The 16,507-nt window shown below is 45.4% G+C and overlaps 1 protein-coding gene across 1 annotated transcript in view; it reads left to right on the forward strand.

Annotated features, from left to right (window-relative positions):
* Positions 1 to 16,507, forward strand: part of TGFBR3 (transforming growth factor beta receptor 3) — an 88,768-nt gene that overhangs the window by 42,507 nt on the left and 29,754 nt on the right. Inside the window, exons 3-4 of the mRNA XM_069862765.1 lie at positions 992 to 1,129; positions 10,945 to 11,128. Of these exons, the coding sequence (XP_069718866.1) occupies positions 992 to 1,129; positions 10,945 to 11,128 (322 nt within the window). The remainder of the gene's footprint in view (positions 1 to 991; positions 1,130 to 10,944; positions 11,129 to 16,507) is intronic.

Raw genomic sequence — 16,507 nt, forward strand, 5'->3', positions numbered from 1 at the left:
AGTTGCAGAGTCTTTGGTTTCCTCACTAAGGTGGTGTGGTTTCTCCGTGTGCTGTCTCCTGTAACCAACAGGCTGAAGTCTTCATGAAGTCTAAGCCATCTGTCTTGTCTGATAGATGTTGGCTTTGTAGAACCTTGTCTGAGATCAGTAGAAACAGAGATACTTCTCCATTTCCTAATTCCCCAAAGGACTCGGCCTGGCTGTTTCCGAGATGGAGTTTTCAGAGTGTGTTGTATTTCTTGTGTCATTGTTGGTTTTAATAAATACCAGAGGTTTGAAATAGCAAACATTTTTTTAAATTTCTAATAGGAACTTTGCGTTGACTTGAGATTCTAATGAAAAACCCACCAGGATGTGGACCCAAGCTGAGTGCCCTGTGCATCTGGATTGTCCTCTTCCCTGGGATCATTTTCCCCACGTAGGCTTTAGTCTCTGCAGATGGGCCGTTTCTTTCCCTACTGTATGTTAACATTTCCTTCCATAAACTAGTGTAGCGCTCGCCTGCGCTGCTGGGTTCGTCCCTCCTGGGTTTTGTTTAGTGTTATTTTTTTTTGCAGGTTTGATTTGTGCCCTAATGGCATCAGCAGATGAGGTTTGTGCTGTAAAGCCAGCTTTGTAGTTGCCATCTCAAAACCAGAACTCAGGGTTTGCTTGCAATTCCTTTTATCTCCTCATTCTCCAACTCACGGCTTAGTGGTTTGACCTTTTGCAGAAGCTATTTTTCATCAGCGTTTGCCAAGGTTTCCTTAAACACTTCAGCAGTGCTTTGCAAGCATAGAGCACAAATGTTAACTATTTCTTTCTTTATATTGTCTGTGCTCTGCTGACTGATATTTTTGGAAGTAGATTAGTCTATAATTTTGGGTCAAGAGGTCCGAATGCTGGAAGATATAATGTATATGAAAATGACCTTTGATTCATTGTTTTAAATACTGCTTTTGTTTTTTAAATCTACAAGGGAGTATTCATGTATTTCTGTGTTTGTCCGTAGGTCACGTTACATTTGAATCCAATTTCATCAGTGCATATCCATCAGAAGCCCCTGGTGTTTCTTCTCAATTCTCCTTTGCCTCTGGTCTGGAAGCTGAAAACAGAAAGACTGGCACCTGGAGTCCGAAGAGTTTTCTTTGTAAGTACCACCAGCCCTCCAGCCTGCTCTGTAGCAGAGACATGGAGTGAGTGGCATTTGTTTTCAAATGTACACTAAAAACCAAGTTAAAGGGAGGTCACGTTTCGGTGTAGGGCTCTGGGGAACAGTTAGGGGGCAGGGCAAAGCAGTTCGGATTACTTGTTAACAGGACTTCAAGGCAAAGAAACCAAACCTGCTTTTTCAGACTCCGCATATCGTGTAGTTATGGACACTGTCAGCCATTCCAGTCCCAAATGCTGTGAGGGTGTAACAGGTTGCCAGTCCTCATTAGGAGTTTAATGGTGCCACAATGCAAAGAAACTCAAAGCAGTGGGAAATACAATGAGTGGACCCTAGTTGTGTGGTCTGTGACCAAAACTAACCTCTATATGTACAGAGCCCAGTGTCTGCAGTCACAGTTTATGTCTGTAGTGAAGCCTGGGCCATCGAAGTGACCAAGCTAAGTCTAGAATGAAGTCATTCTTATTTCTCAGAAAGGCTGGAACACTGCTTATAATGTAGGGTCCAAATATTACCTAGTATTTGTAAATCACGTCCTTGCAGTTTGACAGGATGTTCATTTGCTGTTTGTAGTGAAACAGACAAGTTGTTTGGATTAAATTTTTAATGCTTGACATCATGTCTAATCATGAGTCATCTTTGTTAAAGTTGCAGCTTTTACTATATTCAACTCTAATTGCAGAACTAAATTTGATTATTTTTAGCTGTAGCCTTATAGGGTTTAATTTTGCTCCTCCAGCACAGCTGGCAGTGGCAGGCAAGGCTGCTTCTGCAGTGCCAGATGAGAACTGGGAGGTGTCACTGTGCATCAGCAGGAGGGGAAGGTGGCAGTGCCGCAGCGTTGGCTACCTGGGAAGGGACCCTGCTGTCTGACCTCATGTGGGGGTGACACTGTTAAGCACACTAAGGGTCCTGTCACTTGAGGGCACCAGAAGTTTTCTAGTATTGCTTTAATCCTTCCTGTCATCAGGGTATGAGAGTAGGAGTACCCTTGGTATTTTGAACTTTGAAGGACTCTGTCCTGTTTCCAGTGCAATGTATTATTGACTGGTACAAAGAACATGGGCTTGTTTGTGTTCTAAGGTAGTCGCAATCTCAGGTTTTCTCATTACTGTGTCAGAGACTCTTAACTGTTACCTTCTTGTTGACCGTTCCTTGTTGCAACCAATAGAGGAGCCTGTCCTTGTGCAGAACCAAGAGTGATGGTTCAGGTGGGGCAGATGGACACGCTGCTTCTGCTCCAATAGTGGAGAAGCTCCCCACCTCCCTGCAGAGCCTCTAGTGGGCTTGAGAGCCTAGGAGTGTAGGTCACAGCTCCGAGAGAGCTGAGCGCAGAGCTCGCTTCCTTGGCCCTGGTTTGAGAACACTTGGCTCCACTGTGTCCTTGTGCAGCACTGTCTTGTTCCTTTTCCTGAAATGTATAGCCGTGCCAGAAAACAGAGTAGGTTAATCACGTAAGATTTCAGATTCTAAACCCCTTTTTTGATGCCCACGAGTTCTGTGCGGAGAGCAGCGATGTGTGCCACGCATACCACAGGAGTGTCATAACTATTGTGTCTGTCTCTATGGGAGCCTCGGACAGGACAATTGTTGCCTTGCCAGCTTCTCCTCCCGACTTTTCAGAGAATGCAGTCATTCACAATTTCATGAATGTACTGTATGTGAAGTATGAATCGCGCTGTTCCATTGATTGATCCCTGGTTAGAAAGCTGAGCAGTGCAAAGAATCTCAAATGCCAAGATCTGGGACATCACTGCTGGTAAAGACTGCAGCCCTAGAGCCAGGTCAGAGTTTGGAGTTAAAGGATCATGTAACCATTAGTGAATTCCTAGCTGTTGATTTCCTTTTATTCCTAGCAATTGTTGTTTTTCTGTAAAACATCGTATTTCGATATATAACTTTAAAAGTTTTTAAAATGTTATGGGGAAGTGTATTTGAATAAGTAAATAAAAGTTACAGGCTAATTGTGTTAATAGAACCAGGGTTATTTCTAACAAAGGAGAGAACTCTGTGTTAGAAAGGGTATTCATTATCTGCTGATAGTGCTAACGAATCAAAGCACTCTGAAGTGCCGTTAGCGCCACTGTACAGAGAAATCAAGGCCCGATGCGATGAAATGACGTTTGTGTTGGAGCAGAGGGCAGAGGCAGCACTGTGTGTCCTCAGTGCCCTCTGTAGGAAGATGGGCTGCTACCCTGGGGATTCCCACTACAGCGGAGCCTCCCCAGATTGCTTTATTTAAAGGAAAGGATGAAAAGATTTAAAGGTGGTGTCAGCATGTATCTGAAAGACCAGGAAAATGCAGTACTGCTGAGTTGGGCTGGAGCTAAAGTCCCTATCATAGAGTCTGAGCTTGGATTTTTGCCTTGGGCTTGGTCATCCCTTCAGCAGATGTTTCAGATGAATGGGGGAGAAAATCCAGCCTTTGAGGGCATGGAAATAGTGTAGTAGAAGCACATGGTACCTTCCTGATGAACATTTTAAAATACAAAATTGTAAATTGGGTGCGTGCATGAGGTTTTGCACATGTTTTTATCATGTGATGCGCATGCTTCACTTAGCACAGTGACTTATCGCACAGTTCGTCTTCATGGAGGCACCTCACAGGTTCACGTGCACACAGTGTCTGCTGGAGGCTAAACCTCACAGTGGGATTAATTACCATTAAAATTAAATAGCGTGCCCCAGCCAAACCAAACGCTGTGTTGTGTTAACAGGAGGCTGGGTTTAATATAATGTTTTGAGGACTTTTCCCCAAACTCATGGCAGTGAGCGGAAGCACCATGATGCTTACAGAGCAGCGACGCTGTGGAGGAAGCCATCAGAGATGGGCACTGGTGCTCAGGGAGTTCTTCTTTACTGGTCTGCTGCCTCAATCTGTTATCATCTCAGGGCATCTTTTCCCATCTGTAAACCAGAAAGAAAATGAGGAGCTAGAACTAAGGCAAAATGTTGGCATCTTGATAAAACCCTGTGTAAATTTCTGTTTGTGTTAAAGTGGCCTAAGGGTGACGGCCCAGCATGGTGTAAACAGTGCGTTTGCCATAGGCAGAGTTGTTTTCAGACTCTATACAAAGTTACATATAACCTTATGGGTTAAGTAAAGCGGTACTGGGAAAATTATTGTGATTTTAGTGCGTTTATTCTCATTGTGTTAAAAATAATTGTACCCAGGTATCGTAGCATTTCACTCCAAAAACACCTGCAATGGGTTAGTGCCTGAACTGTGCCTGACCCACATAATTTAGAATCCCCACTTTGGTGACTGGTCTGTCTTATCATCTGAGTCTAGTTGGGTGCTTTTACCCATCACAAAACCCAACCGTTTTGAACAGAAGATGCCCATTCCCAGTGTTCCAGGGCTGGCCCGTCAGCCCCCACCATCACTCAGAAGAGCCGAGCGTGGGTGGGGAGGTCAGCTCGGTGCAGCAAGAGGAATACTCGTCATCTGTGCTAAATACATTTATTTTCTGCTGAGGAAAAAACAACACCATAAAGGGGGAAGAGTGGAGAGGAAGCTGAAGGGCATCTTCCCCAGTGATTAGATTGGATTAGGACAGATGGTAGTTTCACATATGCCAGGCAACACCTGTAGAAAAAGTTTTTGCTTGTGCTCTTGTTGCAGATCTGTCTTGCAGAAAACCCTTCCAGACCTCTCCCACCGTCCCACTTCTAGTTTTTCATATAACAAAATAATTTCCTCCATTTTCATCACGTCATTATTTCTCTCCTGCCCTAAAAGCAGTTTATTGCAAATGCGGCTTGGCAGAAACCCAGAAGGTTTATGAAACTTCCCAGAAAGAGGGGTTTATAGGTGCTACTCAGCAAGGGAGTTTTTTTTCTTTAGATTTGGTAGCTTTCTCAATTGCTTTTATGGCCTAGAAACGTATTTGCTGGGCAAGAGAAAGTAGTGAGAGTTAAATCAGTGAAAGAAGGGACCCAGTCCTTTGTGGTTTCCTGGCAGAAATCACTGTCAGAATAGATCCCAAGCCCTCTTAATAGCTACATGTGTAATTTTGTATAATATTTGATTTAAGATGTGATGCTTCAGCTCTTTCTCTGAGTTAGTTATTCAGATGATTGAATGAGTAAGAGTTACGGATGAGAAAGCACTTATGCAAGCAAATAACCGTACTCCCAAAAACCTGTTTAATAGGATTGACTGTGTGTGCTCAGTCCATCGAAGGAGGAAGCAACAGCATTAATGATAAATACACAACTGGATCACATGCTCCTGGCTTGAGATTGAAGAGAAAAAAAGAAAAGCTCAAAAGAAGAATAAGTGATAGAATGAAAAGTTTAATTATTAGTCATCTCTGTGTTTCTAAGAAAAAAGCCATGTTCTTGTTACTCCAGCCAATAGCTGGTTTATTCCTCGCACTTCATGAAAATATGGTTCACATATTTTGGGTCTTTGCCACCAAACCACAGGCTGTGCTATGGTTTGCACTAGATTTTGGATAACTGACAAGACTCACTGAAAAACAAGTGCTATTTGTTTTCCTGTGCCTCCTATTTAACGGGAAGTCAGGAGGCTGACTTTCCAATCGCTGGTTAAACAGCCCCAGATGTGGGCAGCGCGCTGCGCTAGGAGAGCGAGAAGGGATAGGAAATGCATGGCTAGTGATAAATCTGGTATAAATAGGGACCTGTCACTAGTCGGAGTAAGAGCAGTGGATTTTCAGTGTTGTGTAACAGTGTGAAGAGGAATTTAAAAGGACGTTTACATTTCTGTAGAGCCTTGGGTTTGTTTTTTTTCTCCGATCCTCTGCTCAGAAGCTGGCAACGATCCTTTGGTTGCCCTTTCCCACTTGACAGAATTCACGTTTCCCCCTCCCCTCCCCACACCATTTCCTTGCCTTTTGAAAGAGTGTGAAAATAGCACCAAGTGTCTAATTAAAAGCAGTGTTTAGTAAACAGTGACTCTTATTGTACATTTCATAGTAGTGGATTTCCCTGGGGTCTTTGTCCCGTGACCTGAACCAACCCCCTGCCATGAGGCCAGGCTGAGAGAGTTGGGGTTGTTCAGCCTGGAGAAGAGAAGGCTATGAGGAGAACTTAGAGCAGCTTCCAGCGCTGAAAGGGGCTCCAGGAAAGCTGGGGAGGGGCTTTTTGCAAAGGCATGGAATGATAGGACAAGGGGGAATGGCTTTACACTGAAAGAGAGGAGATTGAGATGAGATTTGAAGGAGAAATTCTTCACTGTGAGGGTGGGGAGGCCCTGGCCATGGTTGCCCAGAGCAGGGGTGGCTGCCCCATCCCTGGAGGGGTTCAAGGCCAGGTTGGATGGGGCTTGGAGCCCCTGATCCAGTGGGAGGTGTCCCTGCCCATGGCAGGGGTGGGACTGGATGGACTTTGAGGTCCCTTCCAACCCAAACCATTCTATGATTCTGTGAAGACTTGGACTTAAGTTAAATGAGGCTGCAAGACTGAGAAAGGAAACAATATTCGGCACTCAGTGGTTTAGGTGTGTTTCCTATAGGAGGCTGGAGGGCCTGGAACAGGCGTCTGTGATGACCATGGCTCTTCTGTATGGTCACAACTCCGTCCTCTCTTCGCTTGCTTTAGCAAACTGGCGGTTAGCTGGTCAAGTTTACGGAAGCAGGCGGTGGTTTTTGGCAGATCATTAGTGTTAGCGACATGGAGATAATAAATCACAACAGGTTGTGTTACTGAGGCATTGATTCCAGTGGAAACTGTAGCTGCAGTTGCGTAGGCACACTTTGATTCTTCCCTTATCTTCTTCCACTGAACTGAATCTAACTTGAAACAATCCCTGAAAAAGCTTCTGCTGCCTTACTTTGTTCACATCAATTGAGTGTTGTGTTGAGTCTATGAAGATATTGTTGGATTAATGTGAGGTGAGTGAACAGTCACCTGTGAGCCATCAATAAACCCCTGCTGAGCCCTGCATTTTGAGAACAGATTTCCCCTGCACATGGATTTTAGTTTTGTTTACCTTTTATCATTCTAGTAACTGTTCCATGGGGGTTCTGAGAGTTTCACATGCTCTGACACAGTTTCAGCTTTGATGGAAAATGCCAGGATCATCCATCTAGATAAACAAAACTGTACAAGGGTCTGATCCCACAAGGTTCTGCTCTCATCCCAAGAAAGTGATGAACAGCCTTAATTCCTATTGAGATCGCTGGTGGTTGGCGCACTGAGCATCTTCTGGGAAGCAGAATTAAAATCTGAAACAGAATAAGGTAGTGCTGGTTATTTATGTGTTTGTTTTCAACAATGCGAAAACTGGAAGTGGAATTTTGTGATGACTGTAAGAGGTCTTGAGAACACCAAGCTGAAAATGAACAATTTTACTGCTGCCTGAGCACATTGCACTACTGCGGCTGGTGAGGATTATGCAGAGCTGGTGGGTGATTCACATGTCTTTTCAGAAGCAACGTGTTTCTCATTCACTTACTGAAGAGAATGGTTCTCTTGGCGATTGCTGTGTGTTGTATGTGGTTTTATGAACAGCAAAGGATCTATTTTTGAGTTTCTAAATACCTACTATATCTCCATCCATGGCTTTTCTTTTCCTCTGTAAGGAGACCAAAGCAGATTAAAGCACATTGTCAGAAATGGTCATGGTGATGTTCAGCTGAGTCTGAACCCCACGTGGGCTGCTCTGAAAGCTGGTTCAAGTTTTTGATTTTATTCTGAGCAGATTTATTCCTCTCCAGATCACAATACGAAGGATGCTGCTTTTCTTCTGCCAGTGTATTCGCCTCAGTCCTGGCTTTATGGGTGTCTGTGTTGGTCGCTTGTGCTGGAGGGACAGTGGTTGCTGTGAGGGGAGGGATTGGTTCATGCTGTGGACACTTCACTTCGTACTGAGTCATCTCCCAGAGGTGCCTGCCTCTCTCCCAAGGCTAAATTGTGAGCCTGCTTCCTACTTGGGAGTTCTGAATTATAGTGATGTTGGGTACTTAAAATGTCATAAAGCAAACAAAGTAAATATCCCCACTGGATCAGGTTCAAAGGGAAAAAAATAGCAATAAACATGGACAAGGAGAGAAGGAAATAGGTAAAATAAGAACCAGAAGATGCAGTTTGGAGTGTGTGCAGCGTTTGCTCCCAGCTGTGTGTATTTGAGAGGCCTCAAGGCGTTTCCTCTGGTGAATTGCAGGTTATGCTGTTTGGCACCTCTGAGGGTGCCTGGTGTCCTGAACCACCACGGCAGCCTTGCAAGGGTCACGTATGTACGGCCGGGAGGTTTTCTTAAGGGACACATAGAAACTTTTTCTCCAGCCCAGGAGGTGTGTGTTTCTTCGCCTCTGTGTGGAGCAGAGAACATTGCCGTCCCTGTTCTCCGGAGCGGTCAGTGGTGGGTGTAATCAAAACACATTCCTAAACGCGGCTTGTTCTTTGATAGAACACTCAGGGTTTGGGAGCAAGTTGTCACAATGCTGTAAGTGACCCTCATCCACTTGGTCTGCCAAAGAGCCCTCTGAGCTGTGGTTCTTGCTAGGGTTGGTGGCTGTGGCCAGCGTTGTTCAGGTGTGCAAAGTGACTTTCCACCTGAGGCTTGGAAGTTCCCTCAGCTGGCCTCAGAAATGTGACAGGCGTGACTGCACAGTCGGCTGCAGAGGATGTTTCTGCCGCAGACACTTCTAATGTCCTCGCAACAACAGGTAGGAATAGAGCCAGGGTGCTTTTTCCACTCTGAGAGCAGCCGCTGGAGGAGATGAGGCGAGGAGATAGTGTGTGTGGCAGCAGTTTCTAATCACCGAGTCAGCTGTCTAATGAGTGCTCAGATAAAAATAACTGATATTTCCCCAACTATTTGAAACCTTCTTTGGTTTTAACGCTCTGGCTTATCCTGTGCATGTTAGAGCATGCTGCTTTGGTTTGCCGTGAGGAGTAAGTAGTTAATGCTCAAGGCAGGTGTTGAAACAGTGACGGTTGCCTTTTTTGGAAGAGGTTGTTGAATTCTTTCCAGAAAAAATAACGTACTTGGCTCACTTAACCTTGCCTGAGGTCCGGGTAGTGAAAATCTCAACCCTGGCAAGTGCAACAGAACCCTGCGCTCCTTCCTAAAACCTGGTCATGGAACCAGCATTGCAAACAGGCTTCAGTATAGGATTAAAAAAATAAATGGTGGTAAGCTGGTGGGTGTTTATTTGGAGCTGTTTTCTGTGTGATCATTCAGTGAGGATGCTTGTGCCACACCGTTGGGTCGCTGTTTTCTGTCTGCTGGTTCCTGCTGGTGTGACTTGGTAACTCTGGGGTCCATCGATAGGATCAGTCTCGCTGGAAGTAGTTTGTCACACTGTGAGATGATTCAGAAGGGTTTCAAGTTTTGATTAGTAATAAATGGAAAACTGAGTACGTTCTGAGGAGGAAGCTGTTGTGTTAGCTTGCATATAAATATCTCAAATACCACATGGAAAATACAGGGAAAATACAGTACTGACAGCTAATAATAATAATTATTGCCAGCTAATAATAATAATAAAGCATGTTATTTTCTCTCATGTTTTCCTCAAATGTCTTGGGACCATTACGCTGTTGTGACTTGTAAGTAATACTCAGGACAGACTAGAAATTGTATTTTTCACTCTTCCAACCATCAGTGGTTTTGGATTTTCAGTTTGAGGAAGAGTTTACTTTTGTTCCACCAGAGCAGTCTGGTTTAGCAGAAAGACAGGGAAAGGGAATGGGGAGGCGAGCAGCAGAGCAGCTCAGACTTCTCGGGCTGCTCTGGGGACAACACAAGCAAATAGTTCTTCTTTCCTGCAGCCCTGTCTTCTGCAGCAGCCTGGAAGCTGGGGCTGTATTTCAGCTGTGTGAAGGAATGTGTCTAAAGAAGTCTTCACTGATGCATTCAAACCTGAAAGCTTATTCATGTCGCTGTGCTTTCTCACTTAAGCACCTGTTATTCTTGGATCGATGAGTTAGATCCTAGTGAAGGTGCACATGGAAGCAGCAGCCTGGGTAGGGCCTGCAGTCCCCAGTCCTCAAGCACCTTGAAGGAAGAGACAGTGAAGTGCATGGACAGGTGATGGCTCCCCAGGGTTGGGCAGATGAAGGAGTGCTCTGCTCTCGCCACTTGCTGTAGGAGCCTCTGAGAGCTCGCGAATGGTCTGGAGGTGTTGGCTTTATCTGCCTGCAGGGACAGGAGAGGTGAAATGTTGCTGTTGGGATGATCTTTCTAAGTCATTCCAGTAGAATTTTAAACAACTTTTTTGTTTTTCCAGTCAAGGCCTAACCTGTTTATGAGGATTTTTGTAAAGACGTATAACTCATCTGGCTTATGTGTTAGACTAAAGCATTTCCTTGCTTCCTGTAGATAAAGCAACAGTAAATATCTTCCCTTTCTCTTACCCTTTCTCTGTCGTTACTCTGTGTTTCTTTGTTGGCCTTTATCTGTCATGGAGCTCCAACCCGTGTTTTTTCTGATTTAACTCAGTGACTACTGAGTTACTTCAGTAGTTCCCAATTCTATTGAGCTTTAACTTCTTCTCTTCCTTTAGTTCAATAGACTATCTTCTTGCTCTCTCCTGTGTTCGTTTTCTTCTTGCCTTCTTGTCCACCCCTCACCCCAGAGCTCAGCTCCATTTCTGCAGCTGAATGACTTTGGAGAGTGGCTTGGAGCCCTCCGTTACTCAGCTGCCACGTGCACCCCAGGCTGGTGGGGGCTTTGTTTGTAAAAACACATCTCTTAAAAAGGGGTCATCACACAGAGGTTAAAACAGTGAAGTTCAGGTGCTGTTGGAAATAAGCTGTAATTCCCGTCAGTCTCTGTGTTTAAGTGTGACAGATTAAAAATATGGTTTTGTTCCCATCAGGTGTCCCTAGGTTCCGTTGTTCGGTTTGAGAAGGGGAATTTCTCCTTGTCAGCAGAAAAGGAAGAAAAGGTTTTTCCTGAGAAAAATGAACATCTGCTGCAGTGGGCACAGAAGGAATACGGAGCAGTGACATCTTTCACCGAACTCAAAATATCAAGAAACATCTATATTAAAGTAGGAGAAGGTAAATAAACCCAAACCTAACAGAACTGATAGGCACTTCTGGAGTAAGTCTTGCTGTAGTATTATTTCCCATTTTTTATTTTAATCTTTAGAAATGCTTTTTCTGAGAGGTGAGATACGGGAGGGGAAGGCAGAGAGATAAGAGCAAGGCTAAAGACCAAACCTGGGGTTTAGGCACATTTAATGGGATCTGGTGCCGTAATTTTATGCTCAGACGTGGATGCAGTCGGCCAGGATTGTACAAGAGTCAAAGCTAAACTATTAATCTAAAGGACTGAAGCAGAGAACCTGAGGTAGAGGGTAACGTCTAGAAAGAACCGAGTTACATTGTTTTCAGTATTTGCTTATATAAGGATCCAGACTACTTTGAGCAAGGAATTATTGCTTTCCTCACCAAGACAAGTGGGCTCCGTCTGATGTCCTTGTCTGTTTTCATCCCAAGGAACAAAACTTCCTGACCTTGTCAGCCACGTGCCAAATTGTTCATTTGGCGTAGGGCAGGTGGCAGAGGACTCCAGCTCCTCAGGGATTTCACAGGTCCAGTCCGGGAAGGATTTGGGCTGTATCGCTGCAGCTGAGCGGTGTTGGAACAGTTTAGCAATATAAGCCTCTGCAGCACCTTCTGGCTCACTCTTCCCTCAGCTGGAGGCGGGTCACAGCGTGTCTTTTGCAGGGGAGCTCCTCCTGAGTGGGCCATCAGCTGTGGACAGCACAAGAGCCACGGCTCTTCTCTCCACTGTGTTTATAGAATCATGAAGGTTGGAAAAAACCTTTAAGCTCATCCAGTCCAGCCCTCAGCCCAACCCCCTGTGCCAACTGAACCATGTCCCAAAGTGCCATGTCTACACACTTTCTTAACCCCTCCAGGGATGCAGACTCCACCATTGCCCTGTGCAGCCTCTGCCAGGGCTTTACCACTCTGTCAGTAAAGACATTTTTCCTAATGTCAAATCCAAAGCTCCCCTGGTGCAACTTGAGGCCGAGGCAACTTCCTAGAGCAAGGCGGTTCAGGAGGGTCTATGCCCTGCTTATCTCTATTCAAGTTCGTATTCTGAAAAATATTTGGCTGGTGAGAGGCACTCACAAGGAGAGCAGGCTGCCCTCGCTTGGGCAGGATGACTGGGGTGATGTGGTTCTTTTTGCAGGTATGGGATGTTTGCAGCTGTCAGGGTTCTTTGCCTACTGGCCTGCAATTCACTGTTTTCATTGCTCTGTGAAGATGTCATTCAAGTTCAGACTAAAGCAACCATCCTGGATTAGGCTAAACCCCAACCAGCAAGAATAAAGACCGTGAAAAGTGAGTGGGGACTCATTTGCAGCTGGTGGTCCAGATATTTTGAAACAATTGTCTCTCAAGAAGTTCAGTGACAGGAAAGTTAGAAATCCATAGGACAATTTATCAGCATCCAACGAGTGCTGGTGGGCTCAGTGATTACTAGAACCAGCAGCCTAATTCAGCAGGGTTTCTAGAGAAACTCTGGCATAGCTGAACCAATTGGCTACAAAAGAAAACCACAAAAATTTTCTGTGGAGAAAATATTCTTTCCTAACCACCTGTATCTGATAATTTGATTTCCTAAAGCATGAGGCTTGCCCCCCAAAATCAGAACATGCCTATATTAGTTTTATCCCTGCCAAATTTGTACAGGATTCCCCTGCGTGATTTTTGTTCTGCTTGGCACAGGTCTTTGATTCCAGTGCCAGAAAATCATTCAGAAATATATTTATTAGCTTATTAAAGTGCCCTTGGAACTTATACATGGGAGTAGTGGTCTCTGTTGCAGAGATGAACATTTAATAAGATATGTCAAAAAAAAGATAAAACTTTGTTGTTGATTTGCACGTCTCCAGTCAGACAAAGCAGCTCAACAGGAGAGCTTTGCCTTGTCCTCAGGATGTGTCAAAACACAGTTTTATTAAGAGTAAGCATACAAAATGGAACTTGGCAGGCAAGCCAAATAGGCGTTTTCTGAGAAGGCTTCTACAAACTAGCTCAGCTGTAACCGTATTTGATTTCCATTTAACTCTTTTGCAGAAAAATATGAGTAAGTGGGGGAGTTATGGGGTGGGGAGAGGGTCGGATCTTGAACTGCAGCAGTCATGCAAGGGATCCTGTGGAAACGATGTGGGGTGCGGACCTGGTCGACTTCTCTTTGGAGTGAATGATGGAATCACCAGATTCCGCTGACCGCAGCCGACAGTGAGGGACAGTTCAGACTTTTCATAGAAAGCTCTCGCTCCTCAACTGCTTTAGCTGGGAACCCTCAGCCGCAAGGCTGTGAATCAGTTATTGCTCAAGCACATCTAGGGGGTCACCTCCAGGAGTTCCTTGGTTTAGTGTTTGATAGGAATGGTTGGACTCGATGATCCAGTGGGTCTCTTCCAACCTGGGTATTCTATGATTCTGTGATACCTGACTGACACCAAATTCCGTGGCAGTGTTCATGCAATTGTCTGTATTTCAGCGTCACTTGACTTAGAAAAGTTTGAAGGTGGAAGATGTAACATCTTAGAAGTTCAGGCAGAACAGAAAAGGCAAGCCAGAGGACAGAATGATCTGAAGAAGGGTGATCTTTCATAGAATAAAACCTCTTCTGACACCATGGGGCTCTGGAACCTCTTTTGAAGCTGCAGATAAGAGGCAGCTGAGTGAGTGAGCGAGCAAACTGGGTCAGGGACAAGCACAGCTGAATCATGTTGATTTGAACAAGTGGCCGTCAAATATTGCAGGGATGGTGAGCACAGTGAGAACTTAGAGGGGCCAGAGTGAAGGCTTGGAGGAAGGGGCACGAGAAGTGGGGTTTCTTGTTCTTGCTTCGCTTTGATTTGTGCAGTGAAGGAGATGGCAAAGTGATTGCCGTGATAATTGGCTGTCAGGCTCTAGAAAGCACGACTGCCATGGTGATAGTGATCTTAATGCATGGTTTTCAGTAGAAGTCAGTTTAATTCCTCATGCTTCGGTAAGATATGAGTGTACAAGTCAGGGAGACTTATCAGGTAGCTAAATGTTACCAAACACATGCAGTACTGCCAGTGTAAATCCAGGGCAGATGTGCTAGCTTGGAGGGAGCCTCATTTCAACACATTTCTTAGCTAAATAAGAACAGAGAATGGCCAACCTTAGCAATAATTATGCTGGAAAGTGTACAGACTGTGTACAGAGGGTAACGCTGTGTGCTTGTCCTGGCAGTAGCTGCAGTCCTGACTCTGAACTTGCAGCCTATACACACCAGCACGTGTCCTGCTCATGTTTATAACCTGCCGTCAAACATCGGTCGAGGTGCTGATCTCATCATGCTAAGGTCTAGAAAACTGCAAAATGCACACGAAAACGCGCTGCCATCAGAGCGACTGGGGAAAATCCCAAAGGCCTCGCGCATTCCCGGCCCAGACTGTGAAAGGCAAGCTCTGTTGGAAGGGGTTTTTATTGCTGAACCGGACTGCTGCTGCCCAAGGCACTCAACCTGGAGAGCCACACCTGATGCACAGCCCTTGTTTTCACAAAAACCTCCTCACAGTTTTAAGCTGGGGTACTCCACGTTTAGCCAAGAACCTGTGGATGACACCTAATGAGTGCAGAATAGAGCAGATGGTGCCTGTCCTTGTCTGTAAAGTGGAAAGTGCAGATCCCATTGTGCAGTCCTCCACCCCCGTCCACGCAGCCTGCCACATGCCGGAGGGGAAGGCGGCTGCCAGCCACTGCACACGGCTCCACCGCGTCCCTGCTTGCCAGCTGGGCCCCGCGGCACCCGGGGGCGCTGGCCAGGGACCCTCTGCTGAGGGGATCACAGGCGTGCTGCATGTCTGAGCCCATAGTGGGAGTCTGTGGAGATTAGAGAGGCCTGGGGCCCATAAATGGGCTGTTAGCTGGCTGGTTTAGGAGGGTTTTTAATTAGTTGCAGGCACCTGTAGTCCCTTCCAAAGCGAGTAGACAGCCCTGAGTCTGAAGAAGGAAATAAGTGTAGCGAGCAAAGGAAGATGAAGTGGATCGCCTTCCTTTTCTGCCCCAGTCCAGATCTTGGTATCTGGCAGGGCTGAGTCTAAACACGTTTTGGTGAAGGGGGAGGTACGTGTGTCCGCCAGCCAGCGACAGTGAAATGTGCTGCGGAGGGAAGTCGTGCTGTCGAGGAGGCCCGGGCTGGGGAGCTTCATGCTGGTGGGGGTGAAAGCAGCGGTTCTGGAGTTGCCAAGAGGAGGACGCAAGTTTTTTGCTGCGGCAAACAACAGCACGTGCAGTGATCATCTGCACGCTGCTCAGAGGCTTTATTTCATGGCTTGAATTGTGTTGTGCAGCGGCTGAGAAGCCAATACCTAGTATTTCTGTGTGTTTGTATGTATAAATTCAGGCTCAGCGCAGAGCATTTGGGATCCTTTTCCATTCTCTGCTGTTGTGGGAGGAGCTGGCAGAACCACAGCTGCGTTCGAGGCTGCTCTGGCAGGGCACGTACCAGATGTCAGAGTGCTTTGCTCAGGCAGTGTGAATAGTCACAGCCTCATACAGCTTCCATAGATTCGGTAGAGGGGACAGCAAGGTTGATATTCAAAGAGTACTTTGTGTAGGATGAGGAGGAGGAACTCCCCGAATTGTTTCTGCATTGGCTGGGGTCGCAGAGTCTTTGTCTCCCTGCTAAGTTGTGTGCTGCCCCACACAAATGCGCTTCAGGGGTGACATTCCAGCTCTTGTTTCAGGGGCAAGTGGTCTCAGCTCAGCTTTCCAGAGTTCACCCACAGTTTTGCATGTATAGTGCACTTTATTTGATTTATTTCTTTTTTTCGGTCTTGCTGCTGACCTTAACAGGGAAGCAGAGGTCACAGAGCCAGGCACTGGGAAATGCATTCCTACAGGACTTTGTGTCTTTGAACATGATACTTACTCCTTCTGTCTATTATGATCTTTCATATATAAAGCTATCTCAGAAATACAAAATATTCCTGTTTTCAAGGGGAATACTTTTTCTTGGGACACAGCAGCGTAGGCTGTGCATGAGAACTTTGTACCGAGTGACTGTTTTGTTTTGCTCTGCTCATAGTTAACGCTGGCGATCAAGTAGGCAGGTAAAACTGCGAGATTGACTGTCCAGAATTTCTTGATTTCGGTTATTGTTGTTATAGTCAGACTTCCTTAATATCAACAATTTTGTGCTGCAGTATTTCCAAACGCTGGCTGGCTATACAATAGATAGGAAAATACCATCTTTGATAGTATGGTAAGTTTAGAATTACAAGAGTAAAACATTTTCTAAAGGGAGAATGAATCAGTCACGAAAGTTTTCAATCAGTGAGTTTCAAATGAAAGACATCTTTTATTTTTTTAAAGGTGCAAGGAACAAATTAAATGTACTGAAAAATGCTCACATATTCTGCTTCGGTATTGTTTTCA

This window comes from Phaenicophaeus curvirostris, chromosome 8 (genome assembly GCF_032191515.1).
Source record: "Phaenicophaeus curvirostris isolate KB17595 chromosome 8, BPBGC_Pcur_1.0, whole genome shotgun sequence".
Classification (NCBI taxonomy): domain Eukaryota; kingdom Metazoa; phylum Chordata; class Aves; order Cuculiformes; family Cuculidae; genus Phaenicophaeus; species Phaenicophaeus curvirostris.